We start from the raw sequence: 23,363 nt of genomic DNA, 5'->3' as shown, positions 1-23,363 counted from the left end.
TTCAGGCTTACGGTGTGGGAGGTAATTTGCTGCGCTGGATCAGGGCTTTTTTACCCACCGGTTGCAAAGAGTGTGGGTCCAAGGCTCGAGGTTGGACTGGCCCGATGTCGTCAGCGGCATCCCGCAAGGATCAGTACTTGGACCAACGCTGTTCATGATTTTCGTGAACGATCTGCCAGAATAAGTGCGAAGCGTGGCCAAGATGTTTGCGGATGACACCAAGGTCTACTGTCGTGTCCCGAGGCTGCTGACTAACCGACCTCTGCAGGCTGACCTCGACGCCCTGGCCAAGTGGTCAAAGGAGTGGCTGCTCCCCTTTAGTGTGCAGCGAAGTACAAAATAATGCACATCGGGAGCTGCAGCTCGAGGCTGACCTACTTCTTGGACGGCGCCGAAATCGCGGTCGAGTCCACCGATAAGGACCTCGGGATCTTCGTGGATTACTGGCTCCAGTTCCACGTGCAGACGGTGGAGGCGATCTCCAAGGCCAACCGGATGCTGGCGGTCGTGAGGCGGTCTTTTGCCAACATCGATACTCGCACGTTGCCATTGCTCTTTAAGATCTTAGTGCGTCCGTACTAAATACGGCAACGTCGATCTGGGGTCCGTTCGGCAAACGTGACCGGAAGCGGCTGGAACGGGTCCAGCGACGAGCTACCCGGCTTGTCTATGAAGTGAGGCGCCAGCCATACACTGAGAGGCTCAGACTCCTTCAGTTGCCCTCGCTGTACTATCGTCGTCGTAGGGGAGGCATGATAATAGTGTACCAGCTGTTTCACGGACGCATGTCGCTGTCGGAAGAGGAGTTCCTGACAAGGCACAACTCGGAGGTGACAAAGGGACACCAATGGAAGATCAGAAAACCTCGAGGTAGGACTCTCGTCCGTCGTAACTCATTCAGCACGCGGGTTGCCACCGATTGGAACGCTCTTCCACACCCGATCGTGTCGCCGACCTCAGTTGAACAGCTTCAAGTCTAGGCTTGATATGTGCTGGGCTGACATCATGTATGACATCCCACACTGAATCTTCCCATAATTTGAGACTGTTTGGTTACCGGACCGGGAGCCTGACGAGACTAGGACCTACAGGCCTAGTGACCTTTTATGATTCCCGATCGCCACAAGGGAGGGAAGGGATGTCAGGCAAATTCACTCATTTTCCATTAACTCCAGATTTGTATTCCTCACCTCATATTACGACAGTAGCTTAAGCGGTATGTATGCCTAGCCAATTGCCTCCTCCTTGAACGACAGAGACGATTGCAAACGTAAGAGCGTTGTGAGATTGATGGGGAGGGGAAACGTGCGCGGTTGGTGTGTGATGTATAGACGCTGGCTGATCATGACTAAATAACGGTGTAAAAACATCATTTGCTTCTTTCATTGCAAACACGCTGTTAGAATAACTACTTTCCGATATAATTGATGTACATGGGCAAACAGGTCGCCATCATTATTCGCGCTGCCGGTTCCCGCTGTCCTATAGAAATCATCAGAATTTGAATGGTAGTCCTGGTGCTCTCTTATTGAATGCCACCCACGCGTAATGAATTCATGACGCAGATTTATGTCATGAGGTTGGGCAATGGCTGATGCGCGCCGATAGGCCAGTAGCCTCATTGCAATGGAGGCCTGCGTTTTGCATTCCCTGAATGGGCAATAACCATTGACTATAATACAAACATCAAACAGTGCCATTATTTGTAGGCAGGTTTGTTACTTCAGCAGGCTAGGTAGATTGTTGGCATTTTGGGTTTTTATCTTGAGCATTGGCTTAAACTGGCATGAGCTTGGGGGCTGGACATGACTGAAAAATGCATGGTACTCTTGAACATGTCAGGTGCTGCCAGCAACCACAATGCAGCAAAAATTTCAGAGCATGTGCTGTTACTCTAGGTACTTGGAGTTCTGTGCACCTTTAAAACACACCAAGTTACATTGAGAGACAAGGTTTTAGAGGGATGATGGTAAAAAGTTAATTTGAATTCACATATACTGAGATGCTCATCATGTGTTTTGCATGCCAAATATGCTGAATATATTGCAATTAGGTCTGGCCCAAGCTTGGTGCACAGAAGGGCAAGATTCAGCACACTGATGTATCATATAATCCTGTACACCTGATGGATTATCTGCACTATTAGGTGATGGGAGCAACTGTGAGATGTACTTCATTATGTACAAATTTCTTTCAGAATCTTTGCACCTACTGGAACGAAATGTCTGAATCTCAAGATTCAGTAGAAGCAAGTGGAAGAATGAAGGTTAGTAAAGTCAAGATGCTTCATACTGGTAGTGCCAGATGTGTCAGATATGAAAAGAGATCTAAATTAAGGAAATAATGTACAAGAATAGCTTCCAATAGATCAGAATGTCATAAATCTTGAAAAATTGGTAATTCATATTTGATCCTTAGTAGCTTTATTTCAGATGGTATCCCATCACAGGATGTGCATATAAATGTTATTGTTTGAATTGTTTTGATTGCAGATGTGTGATTAAGATATATGGTGCCAACATGCCAATGTCTGCCATTAATTTCTCCCTAGAATAAGTAGCATATGTAACTAATGCTGCTTGTAAGAAAATGTGATGATGTGCATTACCTTGTGAAAGCCCATGAACTATTAAATGCTGCATTCTAACCTTGTTTTATGCTTTCAGGGAATAGCTATAGTGAAGCCTATTGTTTACTGGTAACTTGGCACGGCCATTTGGCAAAAAACGGGAAGAAGATGGACACACCCACGAGTGGACTGTATATGCCAAGCCATACAAGTGAGTCATTCAGTTAATGTGTTTTATTTGGTGCAGGTGAATCATGGATAGACAGCATTCCAAAATTCATCATGTATGGTGTGCAGGATGTAAGTGTAAAGTCATGCTGCCAGACTCTTGGCTCTCCACCAGCCAGCACACAATTTGTTGGCACTAATATGCTGTCCTTTGACCCAAACACAGACATCTGACCTGCCCAGACCACTTGTCAAGTCTGAGGCTCTTATATACTATATTGACAGCCACCTGGTTCCATGGTGATCAGCCTATTTTGAGCAAGTGGAGGGGCAATAGGCGGTGAGCTCCAAGCTGCAGTGTAAAAGTATGAAAAATACTGAGATCCATGCCACCCAAGGGGCTGAATATCAGAACACTGGAGAGGGGCATGACAACTGCATATTTTATGTCATGTGTCTGTATTTCAGATGGCCACAAAGTCCAACAATATTTTCTCACCTCGGTCTCAATTTTGCTGGCTAGTGACTGCCAACTTCTGTTGAACCTGGCATGAATGTGGCTCACAAATTAATGAAAAACATGTTGTTATACCCACAGAAATGAAGATATGTCTGTATATGTGAAGAAAGTACAGTTCAAGTTGCATGACAGCTATCCAAATGCCACCCGGGTGGTCTCAAAGCCACCATATGAGGTTACTGAGACAGGCTGGGGAGAGTTTGAGGTCGTCATCAAGATATACTTTGAGGACCCCAATGAGCGACCGGTAAGGTAATCATGGATAACCCATCTGCATCAGAAATGTTTGCATTCCACATGACAGAGGTTGATTATGTTGTGGTTCTGTGTGAACAAAGGTAGTTACTGGCCTACAGTGAACCAACAGACACTCAGTTGACAACATATGATGTCAATTCTTGATATTGTCTAATGATTAAAACAGTTAAACATGGCTTCCATGTTTGAGCATTGAGAGGCCTCCTTGATATATTCCTAAGTACATTTTGGAATCACACTGCCCAAGAATGAAAGCCAGTGGAAAGCATGGCTGCCATGAGTGTGACTGGCTGATGGTGACTCCTGCTGCTGTGGCCCAGGTGACGCTGTACCACGTGCTGAAGCTGTTCCCGTCGAGCGGCGCGCCGGCGCCGGTGGTGGTCGGCCCTGCCAAGACGCTCGTCTGCGAGTACTACGACGAGATCATCTTCCAGGACCCCTCGCTGATGATGCAGCAACTGCTCACCGCCACTCGGCAGATCACGCTCGGGCCGTACAAGCACGAGACTGACTGTGAGTTACAGCACACTCGGCAGCGTGGAACGTGGGCTCTTGCGACATCAATGCTATGTGGTGCTGTGTTGTGTGGGGACGCGTCTGTGTGTTTTTCTGGAATGGTTGAGACTGTCCTCATGGGTGATGTGTCTTGTCCTGTTTTTAGCTATGGCATTATGCAGGCATGCTAATGCTTTTTCTCAAGGCATTTGTAGGCATGCTACGTTTTATTGGCAGTGGTGCGGCCACACTGAATTTTGTGTGGCTGTAGGCATGTAAATAGCAGATCATTTTGTATAAAAAATTAAGATGTACCTTGTGAGGTCACTGGCCTGAGGCAGGTCAAAGCCAAGCCATGGATTCAATGAAGACAATTTTTAAAGAATTGGTTGATCTGATGCAAGAACAGTGTTAGGTGAGGCCATACATCTTTGATAGTTTCCCAGGCAACACAACAGTTGTATTAACAAATTGCATTGACCTAGGATCATTTATGAAGGTGCTCATTTTTAATTTTTTCCATAACAGGGGCCTCATCATGCATCTTCCAGGGACTTCTGAAATGTCAGAGTGCATCAATGACCTAAACTGACTTAGGTCAGTATTTGTTTTCAGGAAGACACTGCCTGTTGTAATTGTTGATATTTATTTAATTGCAGAATCAAAGCAGTCTTCTTTGAATCTGTTTACCATGACCTTTGAAAGGCCACACAAGGTCGCTGGCATTAAATGAGCAACAGTGACATTTTGCTTAGAATGGGTATCTAGGTTCATGGTTGGGCGCTGCATGACCTACAGCAGTTGATACGCCCTAAAACCCCAAATTGTCATCATCATCATAGGTTCATGGTTGCATGAGATGGAATGGGGGCACTTTTGACAACATTTAGTAGTTTGACCTTGTTTGACCTTATTTGACCGAAGGTAATGACCGAGGAACCTCAAATTTTGGCGCAGGTGAGTTCACGTATAGGCCAACACACTCTGCGAGTGTAGCGTTTCTAGCTCTCCTTAGTGTCTGAGATCTCAGTGGGTCAAATTTACCCCGTACCCGAACGAATGGTAGAGGGTAAATTGGGGTAGGGTTCCACCAGCTACCTGGGCGCCTGTTGATAAGTTAAGGGCCGAAGTGCTTTTGTGGTATAACTTGTCCTTATCCACGGGTGTGCTCAACTCTGCAGGCTACAGGCTAGATCGGTTGGTATTCCTCGCTAAAAATTGTCCCATTTCATTCTTTTCATTCGCAACTCGACTGCGTTCTCAGCCCTACGTCCTCCGGCAAACCTGCTCTGTTCGCCACTGCTGGTCGCATTGTGCCCATGCGACCCTTCCGTCTGTTCGCATAATCTGTCGGACGGGATGTTTTGGAGTCCAATCTGTCTGTTTTGCACCATAGGCTCAATGCCGTTTGTTTATTTATGGTGGTATTATTGCCCACCTATGTATGGCCGCCAGTCATTCGTACCCGAACCAGATGCGGACGGTACTGGACTGTCCAGCCGTTCATCGTCGGGTGATGAGGCGTCAGCTACACACGTGACAAGGCCGGTGTTATCAGAACTCGTGACTTTTCCAGTCGAGGAGAAACGAGCGAAGACGGAGGCGGCGGTGGCGAACGCGAAAGGCAAGGTGAAGTTGGAGATCGAAGACCTCAGAGACAAGCTAAAGCTCGCCAAAGAAACGATTGTACGCTTCCGGCTGGAGATAGAGAAGGTCCAAGCGCTTCATTGACAGGCTGTGTAGTGTGTTTAGGTATCGATGAACCCAACGTGGGAGACTGTAAAACACCATCGTCATATTTGATGTGTTCATTTGTGTATGTGCATAGGAATTTTGTAAAATATATCTAAATTTGGTAACGTTTTTTTCCGTCGTACGGATCTTTGATCTCAGATTTTACCATTTTTGGATTGCTGACATCTTGTTCATGTCCCCCATCTGTTTTGTGATTTAGTTACGCCCTGAGGTAGTCCATGAAAATTGCACTTTCCGCCCCGCTGGTGTGCGAGCTTTCGGAGACCACCTGAGACCTGCAGCGTGGTCCGCCGCTCCCGCGGCATCAGGGCTAGCCGACGCGACCGCAGAAAACCGTTGCAATACTAGCTAGTACGCGAAATATGTATTCCGCTCTGTCATGGTGTATACCTCCACGGTGTGGGCACACTCGTGTCCAGCGCGCCAATGGTACTTCAATATGCGATACAGTCGTTAGGAAATTACGCCTGGCCACATCCATCTTGAGAAAATACGCGGAAACACGCAACAGTGTATACAAAACAAACAATATCCTGGAAGACTTGCTGAGCAACATTCCAGCCCAAATTCAGGTCCTGACCGAGTTTAGCGCATGGATGAAGAGTGATATCACCAGTGAGGTGGTGGCCTCCGGAATGTGTGGACGCATCCACTGCACCTACAAAAACACCGGCCACTGCCGCGCTCGTTCCGCTGCGGCGTGTTGAGCACAGCAAACCGTGCAAACGTGACAGGAACACGACACGCACCCTTGCACCGCAGTTAGCGAAATGTGTGCGTTACTCCTGCGACAGTGCTATAGCCTTATACCAGTATAACCCTAAAACAGCCGAGGCTGCTCGCAAATCTCCCTGCAAAAACGGTACACACACACAATGCGACCACTGGACGGAGTCGGTTGCGTTCGATAATCACAGGTTTTCGATAATCGTTGGGAATTGGTCAGTTTGAATAACAGTCAGCATTTCACAGAAAGCCAAGCACCGTTACGCTGTACGACATTGGCGCTGTGAGGTTACCCTTCGACCCGCCCCTCCTGGCAGTCCGTGGAGAGGCCCTTGCCGATCCTAGCGGGCATGCCAGTATTGATAGACTCCACTTCAACAAAACACAAAACGGCGCTGAGCTCCTTATTTCTCAGCACCACCCATTTGGAGTGTTGTGCTGACAATAAGCGGCCTTCGATACACCAGGAACTATTGCTTGAACATTACCAAGTAAATATTGGTCAAATTCTAAAAACCTCTTCTGACGAGCTTTTGAGTCCATTTTGCTGACACCGCAAGCATTGAGAGCTTCTTACTCAGAGCGTTGGTCGCTTTCTTCACGGTACAAAAACTTGTCAAATGGCTACATACGAATGATTACTATAACGCACTCTGTCCTGCATATTCTTCACCAATTGCACTTCTTTTCGTGACCTCCTCCAGCCGCGCACACGGCCGTCACAACGTCCAGCCCGCGTCGGTACCCGCAAGAGAGTGCGCCGGCCCCCTACCGGCGGTCCTCGGGCTGGTGGAACTTGTGGCGCGCGTCCACAATGACGCGGAAGGGCCGGGCGTGGCGCTGCACCTCGGTCAGCGTCAGCGCACCGTCGCCGTCGGCGTCGGCCAGCTGCAGCAGGCGGCGCGCGTCGCTCGTGGCGTGGTAGCCGTGCCGCGGGTCAACAAACACCTGCGCAGGGTTGGAGGTCGCGTCAGGTCGGAGCGGGTGCCGGGGGAGCTGGCCGCGGCCCAGGGGCGGCGTGGGGCACGATGGGTCGGGAATGGGAATGATCGGAGTGACGGGAGGTCGGGTCAGGTCGGAGCGGGTGCGGGGGAGCTGGCCGCGGCCCAGGGACGGCGTGGGGGTGCGATGGGCCGAGAATGGGAATGATCGGGGTGACGGGAGGTCGGGTCAGGTCGGAGCGGGTGCCGGGGGAGTCGGCCGCGACACAGGGACGGCGTGGGGCACGATGGGCCGAGAATGGGAATGATCGGGGTGACGGGAGGTCGGGTCAGGTCGGAGCGGGTGCCGGGGGAGCTGGCCGCGGCCCAGGGACGGCGTGGGGCACGATGGGCCGAGAATGGGAATGCTCGGGGTGACGGGAGGTCGGGTCAGGTCGGAGCGGGTGCCGGGGGAGCTGGCCGCGACACGGACGGCGTGGGGCACGATGGGCCGAGAATGGGAATGCTCGGGGTGACGGGAGGTCGGGTCAGGTCGGAGCGGGCGCCGGGGGAGTCGGCCGCGGCCCAGGGACGGCGTGGGGCACGATGGGCCGGGAATGGGAATGCTCGGGGTGACGGGAGGTCGGGTCAGGTCGGAGCGGGTGCCAGGGGAGCTGGCCGCGGCCCAGGGACGGCGTGGGGCACGATGGGCCGAGAATGGGAATGATCGGGGTGACGGGAGGTCGGGTCAGGTCGGAGCGGGCGCCGGGGGAGTCGGCCGCGGCCCAGGGACGGCGTGGGGCACGATGGGCCGAGAATGGGAATGATCGGGGTGACGGGAGGTCGGGTCAGGTCGGAGCGGGTGCCCGGGGAGCTGGCCGCGGCCCAGGGACGGCGTGGGGCACGATGGGCCGGGAATGGGAATGCTCGGGGTGACGGGAGGTCGGGTCAGGTCGGAGCGGGTGCCGGGGGAGTCGGCCGCGGCCCAGGGACGGCGTGGGGCACGATGGGCCGAGAATGGGAATGCTCGGGGTGACGGGAGGTCGGGTCAGGTCGGAGTGGGTGCCGGGGGAGTCGGCCGCGGCCCAGGGACGGCGTGGGGCACGATGGGCCGGGAATGGGAATGCTCGGGGTGACGGGAGGTCGGGTCAGGTCGGAGCGGGTGCCGGGGGAGTCGGCCGCGGCCCAGGGACGGCGTGGGGCACGATGGGCCGGGAATGGGAATGCTCGGGGTGACGGGAGGTCGGGTCAGGTCGGAGCGGGTGCCGGGGGAGTCGGCCGCGGCCCAGGGACGGCGTGGGGCACGATGGGCCGGGAATGGGAATGCTCGGGGTGACGGGAAGGAAAAAACTTTGCAACGGGTGCGGTCACCTTGCTACACAGTACACTTAATTGGCGACTAATGCATGTGTGACATGTGCACGAATTTAGTGGTGGATATATTTGGCAGCGCAACAGAGACTTGCATTAACAATGCATACCTGGACCTGCTCTGTCGAATCTTAACATGGCTGTGCCACAGACTAGGTCTTCCCAATGACATATCATAAATCGCTTCAAAAATGTGACCATGAGCGTACAACATGAATAAAATAAAGGGAAAAGGGCGACATCTAAACATGATCAGACTTCAGCAGGCCTCTGATCTACGTGGCCACCTTCCCGAGACGGCTGCGCTCGACTGGACGCCGCGCTTGACAATATGACCGGTAAATCAGAGCACAAAACCTTCGGCTGGCGTCGGGATACACTCCTCTTCATGCGGCACAACGCTTTTACATTCGCTTTAAATTTGAGCTGCTATTACAACGAGGTAAATTTACATCATGCCAGTGATCCAGGGTACAGCTGTGATGTACCTTTCGCTCGGCTACCACCGCGGCTTTACGACGCGATCAGCTGCTGAGGTTATATGGCATCGCCTACCTCTTACCCTGGCAGGAAGGTACCTTATATCTCTTGGCTTCTCAGATGCGCAGCTAACCACTATTTTACCCGCATTTCCACTTGCGGCGCTTGAACACCCGACTGACCAGAATCTCGTGCTGGTCCAGCTGCTTATCGGGGTTCAGGTCGAGCTGCGTGTGGAGCGCCTTCATCTGCTGTTTCGACTTGACAGGAAACAGGGCCGTCTCCTCGTCCGACGGCCGGTAGGCGGGGTCGCACAGGAGCAGCAGCTCCTCCTCCGACAGCGCGCCATCGCCGTCCTGGTCTGTCAGCACGCGGCAGCAAGCCCGGTCAGAATAGGACCGATCCTCCCCGGCTAGCGCCCACACAGTTCCCGCCGGGGTCTCACAGCAGTACCACAGCCCACCATGGCTTGAGGACGCAGTGTATCAGCACAACAGCTGGAGGGGGTAATTGTTTCCAACATTCAAATGATGTTAACTTTTAACCAGATTTCAAATCACAGAACTGGGACCACATCATGCATTTCTTTTTTCGCAGCCCACCATGCGGTAGGCAGATAAAAAATCGCGCTCATTTGGAACTGTTCCTTAAGAAACTGGCCACTGATCTAACGGTGCGGTAGTTAGCCATGTGTGAACTTGATGTCTGATCTGGAGGCCTACTGGCCAGACACTTGTTATCGATCAGAGAGCAAACAAGCCGGCAGAAAATTACGTGGAGCTGTGTGTCATCCCAAAACACACTTTACCCTTTTATTGAAGAAGATTTTCTGCGTACCAGAACCATGGCGTGGATGGGACTTCACCCAGGATGGCACTAAAACGCGTCACGACGGGCATTTAAGCCAAGTGGGCCTAATGTGTGGGCCCCTTGCAACCAACGCTTTGAAACGACGCGCAAGGAGCACAGCGAGCATTGCTGGGACCTGTGTCCGGTGACCACAGGCGTCCGAGGTCCGGAACACGAAGACCCCGATGGCGGCAGCACCCAGGGGCGCTCGCCCCGGTAGTTACCGAGCGTGTCGATCAGTTGGGAGCACAGTGCCCCCGATGGCGGCAGCACCCAGGGGCGCTCGTCCCGGTAGTTACGGAGCGTGTCGATCAGTTGGGAGCACAGTGCCCCCGATGGCGGCAGCACCCAGGGGCGCTCGTCCCGGTAGTTACCGAGCGTGTCGATCAGTTGGGAGCACAGTGCCCCCGATGGCGGCAGCACCCAGGGGCGCTCGTCCCGGTAGTTACCGAGCGTGTCGATCAGTTGGGAGCACAGTGCCCCCGATGGCGGCAGCACCCAGGGGCGCTCGTCCCGGTAGTTACCGAGCGTGTCGATCAGTTGGGTGACCCGCTCCAGAATCATCGCGTGACTGGATTCCGGGTGGCGAAACCTCAGCAGCTCGTCGATCGTAAGCCGGTTTTGCTCGTTGGCGATCTCGAAGAATTCGGCCTTTTCCCGCATCAGCTGCTCTGAAAGAGGCAGGGTACCGCATGTACGCGGAGAGAGGCTCCGGTGTGGCCGTAGCCCCCCGCATGGGCCGGCTCACCACAGAGCAGTGGGACCGTATCGATATTCACAGGCGTGTGCAAAATAGTGGAAATGAAACCAAACCGCGCCAGAGCAAACCGATGATCTGGGCGGAGGGGTAAACCGCGAAGATCGGAGTTCACGGGAGGCGCAAGGGTCGCGGAAGACAACTTCCTCTGGTACCCTCCACTGGTGACAGCGCCGACTTAAAACTTCCCATGACTGAGCCAAAGGGGGCCTGCTATTCTGCATGCTGTTGGCTACACCATCGTATTTGCCGTTACGGCCGTCAGTTCCCAGGCCATGCATATTTTGATATCCCATAAGGAATCCCAATACATGCATTTGAGTGCATGCACACAGCAACAAAAATTCCTGACATCCTTTTCATTTACAGCAAGGCTGCATTTTTGCAATATCTCCTCAGATTCTGCGCTCAAACATTTAAAAAAATAGCATGCTCACCAGAAAGTAGTATGCCCAAATATACCATGTTCATGGTTAGCAACGTACCTTTGACCTCGCGTTTCAGTTCCTTTTCGGTCTTGGCACCCCGAGATGACAGGAAGAGTGCCACGTATTCAGCCAGGCTGACCCACCCTGCGGAAACGTGCGACACAATAAATCACCACAGCCAAGGAATATCACGTATTGGCAATGCATGCGTGCATAACATGTCTACTAGCGGACAAGAGCTCCAGAGCAACGGTGGAATACATCCACCAGATAAGATTGTTGACCACAAAATCGCAAATAAACAAGTATGATACTGATCAGGGAAGAAGTATAAGTTATGATGCAAGTTCCAAGCATTTGCGGGACGGTGGAACTAGTGACTAATCTAAATGTGATGCAACGACAGGATGAAATACCCAACATCGGAAAACCCGACGGACAAGACAACGTGGCAAACAAAAAATGTCGGTCACGTTAAGTGCTTTGCCAAGTTTCATAATTCATTAGTGACATTTTTTGTGTTTGAGCATACAAAAGTGCTGTCGATGAAATCGGGGCAAAAGAAGCATTTCCTACAACATATCTGATTCCGGACACCCGAAATGTCTGGAATCGTGCCAGTGCCATCATGCAGAAACAGTGTCAGAATGATTCAAACCACCTCTAATCTAGCCGCACTACTGACTGACCCATCATGCCAGCTCTATGCTGCATTCCACACCTGAGCGGGTGCGGCGCGCCAGGGTGTCACGCGGACTGCGAGGGTGTCACGCGGACTATCGCCCAGCATGGAAGTAACGACCATGTATGCAAGATCTTGCATTCCATCATGATACCAACAGTGAGGCTGATAACAAGATAAATAATAAACATTGTGTTTCCATTCCAAACTGGAGTCAATGTTCATTTCCAAGTACTTTACTTTCTCTGCCTCCATAATGGGAATATCATGGTGATATGTAACTTGTGTGTAGCACAGGGCTTGCTGTATAATTCAGAGAATGTTTTCTGAGCATTCAGGGCCTGTTTAATTATTTGCAGCTGTTTGGAGATGTCAGACAGTTATTGGCCAATTTAAGTTAGGATTTATGCATTTCATCGGCTTTAAATGAGGCATCCACAGAAAATGGTGAAGACATCAATTAATGGACTGGTTTAACACAGCCATCACATTTGAATACCACAAATTCACACTGTTCATGAATGCATTCAGTCTACCTGGTGTGTCGACTCTTACACCACTCACTTCAAAGACAAAAACCTTATCAATGCAAATCATACACCACTCTGCTCCTGGCTCAGCAGCCAGGGCTTAGCTTATCATTACTAAATTGTGTCTCTATATGTCTTCAGTTGCTCCCCCACACAAGCACAAGCATCACATTATATAGCTGGTGTTTTTAGCCATCATATGCATTAAACTGTTGGATGGTATGTGCACTAATTATTTTGATTCATCATTTATAAGTGAGGATTGCATGTGGTCATCTGACAGTAAGAGAACTTACACTTGAGTGCTAGCAGCTGACATGGACAATTTTTGTGGGAGGAAATATTAAGTGATATAAAAATTACTTAAGTGCCAGTCACACTTGCCTGCATTGCATTGTTGGTCAAGCAAGAAGCATATATCTGGGGTGCTGGACAGTGAAATGCCATATTGCAATTCCTCACATCTTTCACTTACCATCTTTGGGATTTTTGTCAAGTTTCAGGAAGACTTTGAAGTTCTCTTTCACTCCCACTGTAATATGTTCAGATACCTTGGTTTGAATCCAGTCAGCCAATTCTTGCTCCTCCAGATACCCATCATTATTATCATCTGATCTGAAAATAACAGCAGTAATATATTCACATGTCAGTGAAAGAGATGGGTAACAACAGAGCATACCAAAGTTGACAATATATATATATATATATATATATATATATATATATATATATATATGCATGGCTGTATACAATGTTAGTATGAACACTTTTTTGGTCCAGTTCTTCATGAGCTCCTGTAGGGACAAGATCAGAAGTTAGACTCTGTTGACAGACTTCATGGCATGGGTGTGATGACCCAATGAATAAATAACATCTGTTGCCAGCTTATTGGGTGCTGAAGACCAATTTTCTTGAACCACTGAAATGTTTCATATTTTCTCCAATCTTGATAACATTTTCATGTCAGTTTGTACCCACAGGCTTCCAGGTTGAGCTCAACAACCTTAATTTGTTGGTTGTGCCACCCCCATAATATAAGAGATGCTTGCACTTATGTTATAACCAACACTATAAAAGTGCTTACTTTTCAATATCAGATGGTTGCACTTAAACTATTACCAACACCATAGAAGTGCTTACTTTTCAAATGCTATCTTAAGCTGCTCATTCAGAGTTCCATCACCCCTGATCTTGACCATTCCTACTTCTTCCTCATTCATGTATCTTGGCAGACCTTTCACCCCGTCATTCTTGCTGGTTGCCGACCTGAACAGCATCGACGCTATGAACAGCATCACTACCGTGACGTATACTACGAAAATGATGTACAAAATAAACACTCGTCTGCTTTTCATGGCAGCCATCGCTTGGTACTGATTATGTTGAGTTTCCTTCACGCTGATCACAAGTGACGTACTTTCCATGCCAGCGGAGACCGAAAGGGATACGTTCACCCTTGCACGGCCTTGGTATAGGCCAAGCCAAAACCTGATTGCGTGCCAAGTGTAACCTTTGCGCCGCATTTGAAGCGTGTGATTATGACCTTGAGACGGGTGTGGACTAAATGACGGATGAAACGTTTTGACAATATCATACCCGAGCCAACGTGATTAAATGCCATGAAACCTCTCCAACTCGATGCAGCCAAATTGATATATTCTCTTTTCAAACCACAGTGACCATATATTTCATCAAAAAACTCCCAAAATGCTTAAAACAGTAGAAATCAGCTGCCGTATCTTTTCCAGAGTATTGTGACCTAGGGTCAGGTAAAAAGTCACCAAAACACCGGTCACCACTGAACCTTCACTGAATGATGCATTATGGTCGATATCCTACCTTTACTTGAACGTGATGGTCTTGCACCAGGACAGGGCCATCAAAAAAACCCGAAGCTACCGACCATGCGGACCGCTCAGCTCAGAGCTTCGGCCTATCGCGAAACCTTTCCGAAGTGACCAGAAATCTGATGAGACCGCCCATGTCATAGAGGAGGGAGAGAGAGAGGGAAGAAGGAGAAGTCCTTTCCGTCCTACTCGCGACACAACTTCACCCAATGTATTATATATATATACAATTATATATAATATATATATATATATATATATATATATATATATATATATATATATATACATCACCCTTTCAAGAACATGTAGACCTTTAAATTAGCTGCTGCAAACTCATTGATCCGGGCTTATGGAACAGATCGCAAGCAGCCAAAACTGGCGGCAGACGACCTTGTATTCTGAGACATAATTGCCATAAAACCTTGGCCGATGATGAATTATGGTCGACGTTCTACTTTCTCTCGAAACTGAGCCACCTAAAACCAAGGTAAATGTCACTAGCAGCTCCCAAAAACTAAAATACCCTTATTGATGTAATGCCCTCAAAGTTCAGCGTCTGAACTGCTTAATATCACAGACGATGCAAGCTCCAATTTCTGGGAAAATCAACCCGATACCAGAGGTGTAGTTTCCTATTCAGTTGAGAAGGCTTTAGACTCCCAACCATGGCCCCAGCCCCTCCCCCTCCCAACTTTTGCAAGGAATTAGGCAAAACCTGGGAAGAAACTTGTTAATTGACACATATTGGTGGTTAATTAGTTACTCTCACTGTTTACCCCCCGCCCCCCCAAAAAAAATTGTTTTGTGAAATTTTGCACCTGCCGGATACGGAGATTTATATCGTCATAAGACAAGAATACCAGTAAAATGTCTCCAAAGATGAAAGCGCCCAGTTGCTTTAAGGTTAGGCATCTTCCAGTTTAAAACTTCCTTTTTTCCTGAAATGTGTGAGAACAACGCTGCGCGGGAACTGCCCGGGTGGACCCACTTGACCGGCCGTACACCAACTAGGCTTGGCCGAGGAACGACACACCCCGGAAGGTGCCCGGCCGTAGGGGAACGAATCACCCTGAACGTTGCTCGGGTAGACCCATGCGGCCGAGTTGCCGCGGACCGGCCCCGACTCGAGCCCGATCCCTCCACATGGCAGCGACTGTCTCCAGACCAAGACTATTGACTTCAGCTCGGCTGCAGCTCGTGGAGCGTGAGGTGGTGACGGAAGCGTGATGAGAGCCGCATGGCCGCGTCGCAACGCCGCTCCCCGCGAGCACGACGGATACACTACAGGCATCGCAACCACCGGAGGCGCGACGGATACACTACAGGCATCGCAACCACCGGAGGCGCGACGGATACACCACAGGCATCGCAACCACCGGAGGCGCGACGGATACGCTACAGGCATCGCAACTACTGGGGACGCGACAGATACACTACAGTCATCGCAACCACTGGGGACGCGACGGATACACTGCAGACATCGCAACCACTGGGGCGCAACGGATACACTACAGGCATCGCAACCACTGGGGACGCGACGGATACACTACAGGCATCGCAACCACTGGGGACGCGACGGATACACTGCAGGCATCGCACCACCGGAGGCGCGACGGATACACTGCAGGCATCGCACCACCGGAGGAGCGACGGATACACTGCAGGCATCGCAACCACCGGGGGCGCCGTGTGAGCGAACCGCCCACTAGTGAGCAGCGGCAGCAACCACTGGGGATTGGCTCGGGTATTGCCCACCACCACCGGGGATTGGCTCGGGTATTGCCCACCACGGCAGAGTGCCAGCGGTCCGCCGAGCAGACTGAAGCTCCACATGCGGACTGATGCCGACGCCGATGTCCGTCGACGTCGACAGCGCGGTACTCAAGGCTGGCGGGCCGGATGAAGCGGTGATCTGCACAAATACGGCGTCCAATTTAAAGTCATTTTACTTGCGCGCGGAGCGTGTAACCTCACGGTAACGACGTCCTCGTGGGAGCGCTTTCGGCCGGCAACGTAAATTTCGCATCGGTAGGCATGATCATCTTTGTTTAAATCCTCCCTTAAAAGCGCAGAGCTTATGATATACATTTAACAAATTGAAATATTTACAATCAAACTAAAATGCTGAAAGTGTGTGCATTTGATAACACCGTCGCAGGGCTGCCAGTGCAACACACTTGCCATATTTTGGTTTCGATTTTGTTCGATCGGTTGGCCGATAACGTATCACCGAATGCTCGCGGGCCGGCTGGAGCGGTAAGTTGTACAGATACGGCGTCACATTAAAAACGCTTCTACTTTTGGGCGGAAATTGCAACAGCATATTTGACATTATTGTGAGACCACTATCGGCCGACAACGTAAGATGTTGTAGCGGCAGACATTTGTTGACATTCCTCTCTATAGCGCAGAGTTTGCAACGGCTGGCCTGCACATAACGTGATGGCTACTATACGGCGCCCTGGGATAATACTTAAAACCAAACTCAAAGATTGCGAATGTCCGCATGCCATACCACTGGTGTAAGCTTATAAGCTGTCAGTACAACCCACCGGCCAGGTTTTGGCTTCCATTTCAATCGGTCAAACCCCGAGAGTGTATAACTCTGTGCTGACAGGCAGGCTGGAGCGAGATTTTCACAAATAAGGCGGCCAATTTAATAAACTTTTATCTGTGCACGAAAGGTGTAACCTTGCGCTGGCGTATTTTTTTTTTTAGTGAACAAACGGGCATACGGACTGACATTCTGAAAATCGTAATGTTAATGTGACGATATTCCCCACTAAGAGGTATAAGCAAAAAGCTTGAAGTGAAATGATTGCATGACAGAACCATTTTTAATATCCGCTTCCCATCAATCTTAGCTACTTCGAAACACATGCAAAAACAAACAAAATCGAAATAGGGGCGGTTCTAATTGAAGACATTAAATATTACTCAAAGGTACTCAAAGGTATTACTTTGGGACAAAATGCAACTTTTTGTTTACGTTAAACAAAAATTCAGGATACTTGTGCTACCATTTCAACGTTCCACTTGCTTACGAAAACTTAAACGCAAATTTGCATGTCGCGGTTCGCCATTTGGCTCCTCTCCAATTTGCCATGTCGGTTTTGTAGGTACTGTCGTTCTACCATTCTCCATTCACCAAATTCGTCTCTTTGGAGCGTCAATACGTAGCATGTCACTATTCCGCAGTCAGCATTTAGCAATTGACAACAAAGCATTCGTCAAATGGCCCTTGGACTTTTTGTCCCAGAACTGAGCGACACCACTACAGAAACTCGTGATATAACGACAGCCAGGTACCGGCTCCAGTGTATTGGTCGGTAGCTTCTCGGTAGCCTCGGTAATTATTTTATTTTTTAAAATTATTTTTGCATTTTATTTATTAGTTATTATTTTATTTATATGTATCATTCATTATATATTCTAGTTATTATTTATTACATACTATATCTTGTTCATTATTTTATTTATTATTGTATTCGATATTTTTACCCTTTATTTTTGTATGACGGAGTCAGGTCAGAGCAAGGCTGACGGGAGAAGATACACTCGCGTTCCGTTCTGAGCTGTCAATTCGGACAGGTGGCCAGCCACATGTCGCGGTTGCAAAGGAGATGCGTTTTTTCTCGGTCTGATGACCTCAAGACACTACTAAAGCACTACACTTAAGAAGTGTTACGACAGCACGAATGCATCGGCCGGAGGCGAGCTAAGTGAACAACAGCTGCTCGCAGGGCACTTTCTGAGGTCTACATCTATGAAATGCCCTGGAGCGATGAACAACGGAGCCAGTACGCGCCGGCCATGGGCTGTGCCACAATATCACTCTCGTGTATGTACGTATGTACGCATCGCGTGCAAAGCGTTCGTATGACCGCTGGGATAACGGACGCATACCGGCTCTGCTGTTCATTGCTCCAGGGGATTTCATAGATGCAGACCTTGGAAAGGAACGTGCGAGCAGCTGTTGTTCCCTCAGCTCGCCTCCAGTCGATGCATTCGTGCTGTCGTGACACCACTAAAAGATGGTAGCGTCACTGAGGTCATCAGATCGAGAAAAAAACACATCCCCTTTGCAACCACGCCCTGTGGCCAGCCGCCTGTCCGAATTGACAGCTCAGAACGGAACGCAGTTATCTTTTCTTCTCCCGTCAGCTCTATTCTGACCTGACTCCGTCCCACAAAAATGAACAGTATTAAATGTTGGGGCCACTTAGTGGCCACAGACCGCGCAATGGATTAGATCCACAATTGTTGTCACATCACGAGGTTTTGCAGGGGCTCTCGCGGTTCTAGGACAAAAATTCGAAAGCCCATTTGACGAATGCCTTTCTGTCGATTGCCAGATGTCGACTGCAGCATAGTGACATGTAAAATGTTGGCGCGCCAGAAAGATGACTTTGGTAAATGGAGAACCGTAAAAAGACGAAATGTAAAATTTTCGATGTGACAAAATGGCGAAGGGCCAATTGGCGAACCACAAAATAGCGACATGCAAAGAAGTCAACAAACCTAAATTGGCGCCCGGCAAGATCGCGAATAACAACATGGCGGCGTAACAAGACGTGAGCGTGTCAAAACGGTGAACGTCTAATGGCGAAATGTTATGGGATACTGTTTGAATAAATTACGATATAAGAAAACGGTGGCATAGCAAAGTGTTCGCATTCAGGCTGGTTGGCTCTACAAATTAGAGTGGTACAGTTACTGCTAGAACTGAACATTCAAATTGGCATACGAAAATGTTTGATGGATACCAGAATCATCATTGCAATTTTTTGAAACGATGGAATATTGAGTCAATAGCATTCTAAAAAATAATGGTTTCCAACGCCAGGAATGAGTACATTTTGAAAAAAAATGTGGTATTTAGGCATAAATGTTACATAGCTGCCATTTCATGCTTTCGGAATTAACTAAGATTGAGGAAAAGCGGACATTAAAAACGGCTCTGCCAATCAGTGACATTATTTTAAGCTTTTTGTTCCTGCTGCTTAACGGGGAGTTTAGTGACACCGATATTATGATTTTCTGAATGTCCGTCCGTATGCCCGTTTTTAATGCACAAGTGCATCGGCGCACCGGTACCACCTACCAACGTAAATTGGGCGTGCAGCTAGGGCAATCCGCTGGGAAGCGACCGAAACCATATTTTTTGAAGAAAAAAAACATCGGATGCACGCTGATACCTTAACAGAAAAACCTGGACAACCGAGGGAACGAATGCTTCAAAAAAGGGGCACATTACCCCTCTCCCTTTGGCGGCGCCCACGGTGGTGCGTGGCCACTGGCGGCCGCTGGCCAGAGTTTCAGATTGTCGAACGTGACAGAACGATCCCGGAAGGCCAGGAGATCGGTGTCGGCGACCTGGCTGGGTCGTAACATAGGAGAGGGGCGACGTCCTGTCCGCCAGCTTGCCTGCATTTGTGCAGACATGCATATGAACCAAGCCTGTTTGGTAGAAACTATAGATGCCGACTTTCTGTAGTGCGGTATGCGCCGTTCCTGGAGCCAACTCAGCGTCAACACCGGTGGTTTGGGAGCTGATGATACCGGGTTTTGACCGGTACCAATGAATGCCGCCATGCATTGGGTGCTTGCAGATCAAAAGGCTCTGCCAGCCGAAGTCTGCCGGTTCCAAGCCTAAAGCCGTATGGCGCATCTGAGTGGGCCGGTGCCGATACGGTGTCGGCACTACGTGTTGAGGTAGTGACGAAGCCGCAGCATAAACACTAAACGTATCGGCCAGTCCAAAGAACCACAAAATCCTGCCATCGTCATACATACAGTGGTGCAAGCGGACACGGCTGTACCACTGCCACCTCATCCGGCAAAACCGACAGCTCGGCTACATAAACAGTGAACACACGGCGGGAGCTGACTGCTCCGCCACTGGAGTGCCCCATTCCCCAGCGCGGTATTCCCAGCAGCGACGCTCTTTGGACTTTTCCGTCCACAATCAGAGTATAAGAGCCGATGCTGGCGTATTGACGGCACCACACAGCTCTCGAGCGCCTTGCCCTTCATCCGCAGCCGCGGGTATCCCGTCTGCCAGCTCAGCTCCCAGGTCAGTCAGTCTCTGCCAGCTCAGCCCCCAGGTCAGTCACGCCACAGGGAGGCCCACGGGATTCAGGGTATTGGGCGCCATATCATCTGGCAGTTGGCGGACCCCTGAAACCAAAATCACCATCATCGGGCCTCCGTGCAAACACCTTTATTCGTGAGCGTAGCCGCCTCGCCAGCCGCTGGGATCATGACCACAGCGGCATTGAGTCAGATTGGGATACTTTTGTTTTCAACACTTAAAACAGAATCAAAGTGGATCGGTGACCAAAAACATTGGATGTGTGGTAACACCACTGCCTACATAAGCGTACTTTTGCAAAAGGAGCGTTGGGGGTTGAGCAGTAAAAAGTGGGACAACCTGCTCCCAAAATACATTAACAACCGGGCCACTCCTTTCTCAAAGTTAGGGATAGCCCACCAAGCTGAAAAGAAAACTTTACTCCTGCCTGCCTTTCCTCATGGCAGCCGCGGTGTCATATCGTTTCTAACCGACTGCACTGTTTTCGTTTCCGCTCGTGACACAGCTTTGTTTCGCGACAGCTCACAACTTACATGGCCACCCCGTCCACAGCCATGCTCCGTGGACCGTTCCTGCTGGTTCTGCTCGCTGCCGTCGCGCTGAGCAGCGCCAAGCCGATGCCGGGTGACGACGACGAGCGCGCCGGCGCCGGCGAGGCGGCGCGGGAGGCGGCGCAGGAGGCCGCCTCCAACGACAGGGGCTGGTCGGGCGGCTTCAGTCCGCCGTCGGCCGGTGCCCGCGTCTGGAGCTCCGACGACGGCAGGGCCCACGTGGGGGTGGCCGTCAGCTCCGACGGCAGAGACCACGGCGCCGGCTTCGGCTTCAGCTTCAACTTCTGATCGGTCTCCGGTCACTACAGCCTTCTGATGGTCGGCCGAGAACTCATCCACATTAGATCGGTTCGACGTACCGACGCTGAATGCTAAAGACGGGTGTGTCTTGCATATCGAGCGAATGAACCTATTGCATGAGAGATAATATGCTGTTGGCCATTCTTTTACGTGTTGTCCATGTCTGAATACAATATTGTTGTGCACGTGCGACAATTCTTCTAGTTTAGTCAAAGGCAACCTTGATTCCACTCATTCACTCAAATTTCAACACAGACCTTCTTGCTATGTTGAGGAAGCAGGCTACGCGCGGGCTTCAGGGGATAAGCTGGGTTTGAGTGATTGTTTTGTTGTGCATCCCCCCCCCCCCTCCCACGCCATTACGAAATCTTACATTTGCCACTGGACGTGTAGCGTGAAAACGTGAAGGAACAGCATATGAATAAGTCCAGAACCGAAGTCACATTGGCAACAAATGCAAATAAATTACGTTCCTCGCATTTCACATCTTGACGAATTTTGGATTTTCGATATGAGTACAATCGTAAGATTGAGCTGAACATCCATGTCCAGTATTGAGAGGAAATCGTGTAGAAAGTCACCAACTCCGCAAAATTGCCAGCCAAAAGACCATAACTGTTTAGCGTGGCGAATCGTTCGATGGAAGGAAGCCAAACAAATCTACACATCCGCGAAAAGCCGAGCAAAACTGCATCTGTTAATAAAACAATATCTGCGCGCAAGATTAGCCCGAAGAAACGCAGTAAAGCCGCAATTGGCCATTACATTTTTTTTTTACTCAATTTTACCAGCAGCCTTTGCTAACGAAACATGAGATGAAAACAGACGCAATTTCCTTCCATTGAACCATACCCATGCGCTCAAGATGCGCATAATTGTCTCGTACTATCTAAAGCTTGTTCTTAGCAAAACGAAAAAAAACGCATGTGGCAAATGCCCTCTATCTCCATTGCATGAGACCAGCGTCGCAAAGTTCGTCCAGCTGGGTATCAGGAAGGTCAATATTACCAGATTCATGCTATCAGATATTCGTCTCCACCAATGTCTCCGCCTCCATCATTTTTCTCCGCTGCTCATTTGTTACCCTATGACTCCGAACCCTCATATCCTGGCAAGGGGCGCTGCCAGCATTCGCGGCGAATCATAGAAGCCCCTACTTCCATGATTTGCGACGGGGGGGGGGGGGGGATTTTTAACGTTCAAGCCCAAGCCCCGTCGATAGTACCTACGTGCCGCAAGCGATCTCAAAGAGACCCTACTGGCACTAAAAGGTACAGTACCTAGCGTACCAATGAATGATTTATCTTGGTTTGCCTTGGTGTCTTAAACCATTGTTTCAGCTGCGCACCGCACGCCTATCCACTCGGCTGTCGCTGATCCTGTTACGCAGCAAAACTGGACCACAACATTTCATCGGGATCACCAAATTACAGCTGTTGGGGCCATCAACATACCCCAACCAATGAAAGAGAACTTTAAAGTGACATTCGCTGGGCCAGACCTTGCCCTGCTTGGAAAATAACCCCAGCTTGATGATGAGCGGACTGTTTCGCGCTCTTGGACTCTGACCTCCATCACGGCCTTCTTGTCCAACAGCGCGGGTGGGGGTGAAGCGATCGGCGCAGGCGGCCCTCTAACTAACAATCGAGGGCTCGACCAGCGGAGGGCGGGGGTTCGTTAAGAGCTCTGGCCAACCCTTGGGGACCTACGAACCCAATAGGTCTCAAATGCGGCCCCTGGAGACCCAGGGAACACGTTTCTCTTATGCTACCCTGCCTGCACCCAGAGGCCCCGAGCTGCCGTAGGGAGTTGGTCGGTTGGGGGGGGGGGGGGAGGGGGAGGGGGCTCTGAGTGGCCAAGAGGGTCCCGACCCCGAGTGTCCAGAGGGGCGTGAGGATGCAAATAAATGTTTGTGACTATCAGACGGGCCGGTAAGCTGCCAGTGGCAGCGGACCCTCAATATTCAGACGAGCACTCGCGTGGCCTGAAAGACCGCTGAACAATCAAAGGTGCCCATTGGTGACCAGAGTGACCCTGGGCGGCCAGTGCAGCCCTAACGC

At 50.1% G+C, this 23,363-nt stretch overlaps 2 protein-coding genes across 2 annotated transcripts; one reads left to right on the top strand and one right to left on the bottom strand.

Moving 5' to 3' along the window:
• Nucleotides 1-1,388: 1,388 nt before the first annotated feature.
• LOC119096842 (YEATS domain-containing protein 4-like) lies at nucleotides 1,389-5,869 on the top strand. The gene is given in 7 exon segments (XM_037219802.1): nucleotides 1,389-1,735; nucleotides 2,198-2,266; nucleotides 2,667-2,696; nucleotides 2,698-2,780; nucleotides 3,336-3,504; nucleotides 3,836-4,028; nucleotides 5,587-5,869. Coding segments are annotated over 6 exon segments (675 nt in total). The 5' UTR covers nucleotides 1,389-1,735; nucleotides 2,198-2,221; the 3' UTR covers nucleotides 5,742-5,869.
• A 245-nt stretch (nucleotides 5,870-6,114) lies between these two features.
• Nucleotides 6,115-13,954, bottom strand: myd (stromal cell derived factor mayday). The gene is made up of 6 exons (XM_037219801.1): nucleotides 13,649-13,954; nucleotides 12,984-13,123; nucleotides 11,354-11,440; nucleotides 10,636-10,782; nucleotides 9,445-9,623; nucleotides 6,115-7,439 (listed from the first exon to the last, which is right to left on the bottom strand). The coding sequence occupies exons 1-6, from the start codon at nucleotides 13,930-13,932 to the stop codon at nucleotides 7,260-7,262; spliced, it is 1,017 nt and encodes a 338-aa protein (XP_037075696.1). The 5' UTR covers nucleotides 13,933-13,954; the 3' UTR covers nucleotides 6,115-7,259.
• Between the last annotated feature and the right edge of the window lie 9,409 nt (nucleotides 13,955-23,363).

The sequence above is a fragment of the Pollicipes pollicipes genome, unplaced genomic scaffold, assembly GCF_011947565.3.
Source record: "Pollicipes pollicipes isolate AB1234 unplaced genomic scaffold, Ppol_2.1 Scaffold_4295;HRSCAF=5057_pilon_pilon_pilon, whole genome shotgun sequence".
In the NCBI taxonomy this organism is placed as follows: Eukaryota; Metazoa; Arthropoda; class Thecostraca; order Pollicipedomorpha; family Pollicipedidae; genus Pollicipes; species Pollicipes pollicipes.
Note: the sequence above shows the minus strand (reverse complement) of the source record. Positions and strands in the feature narration are given on the sequence as shown.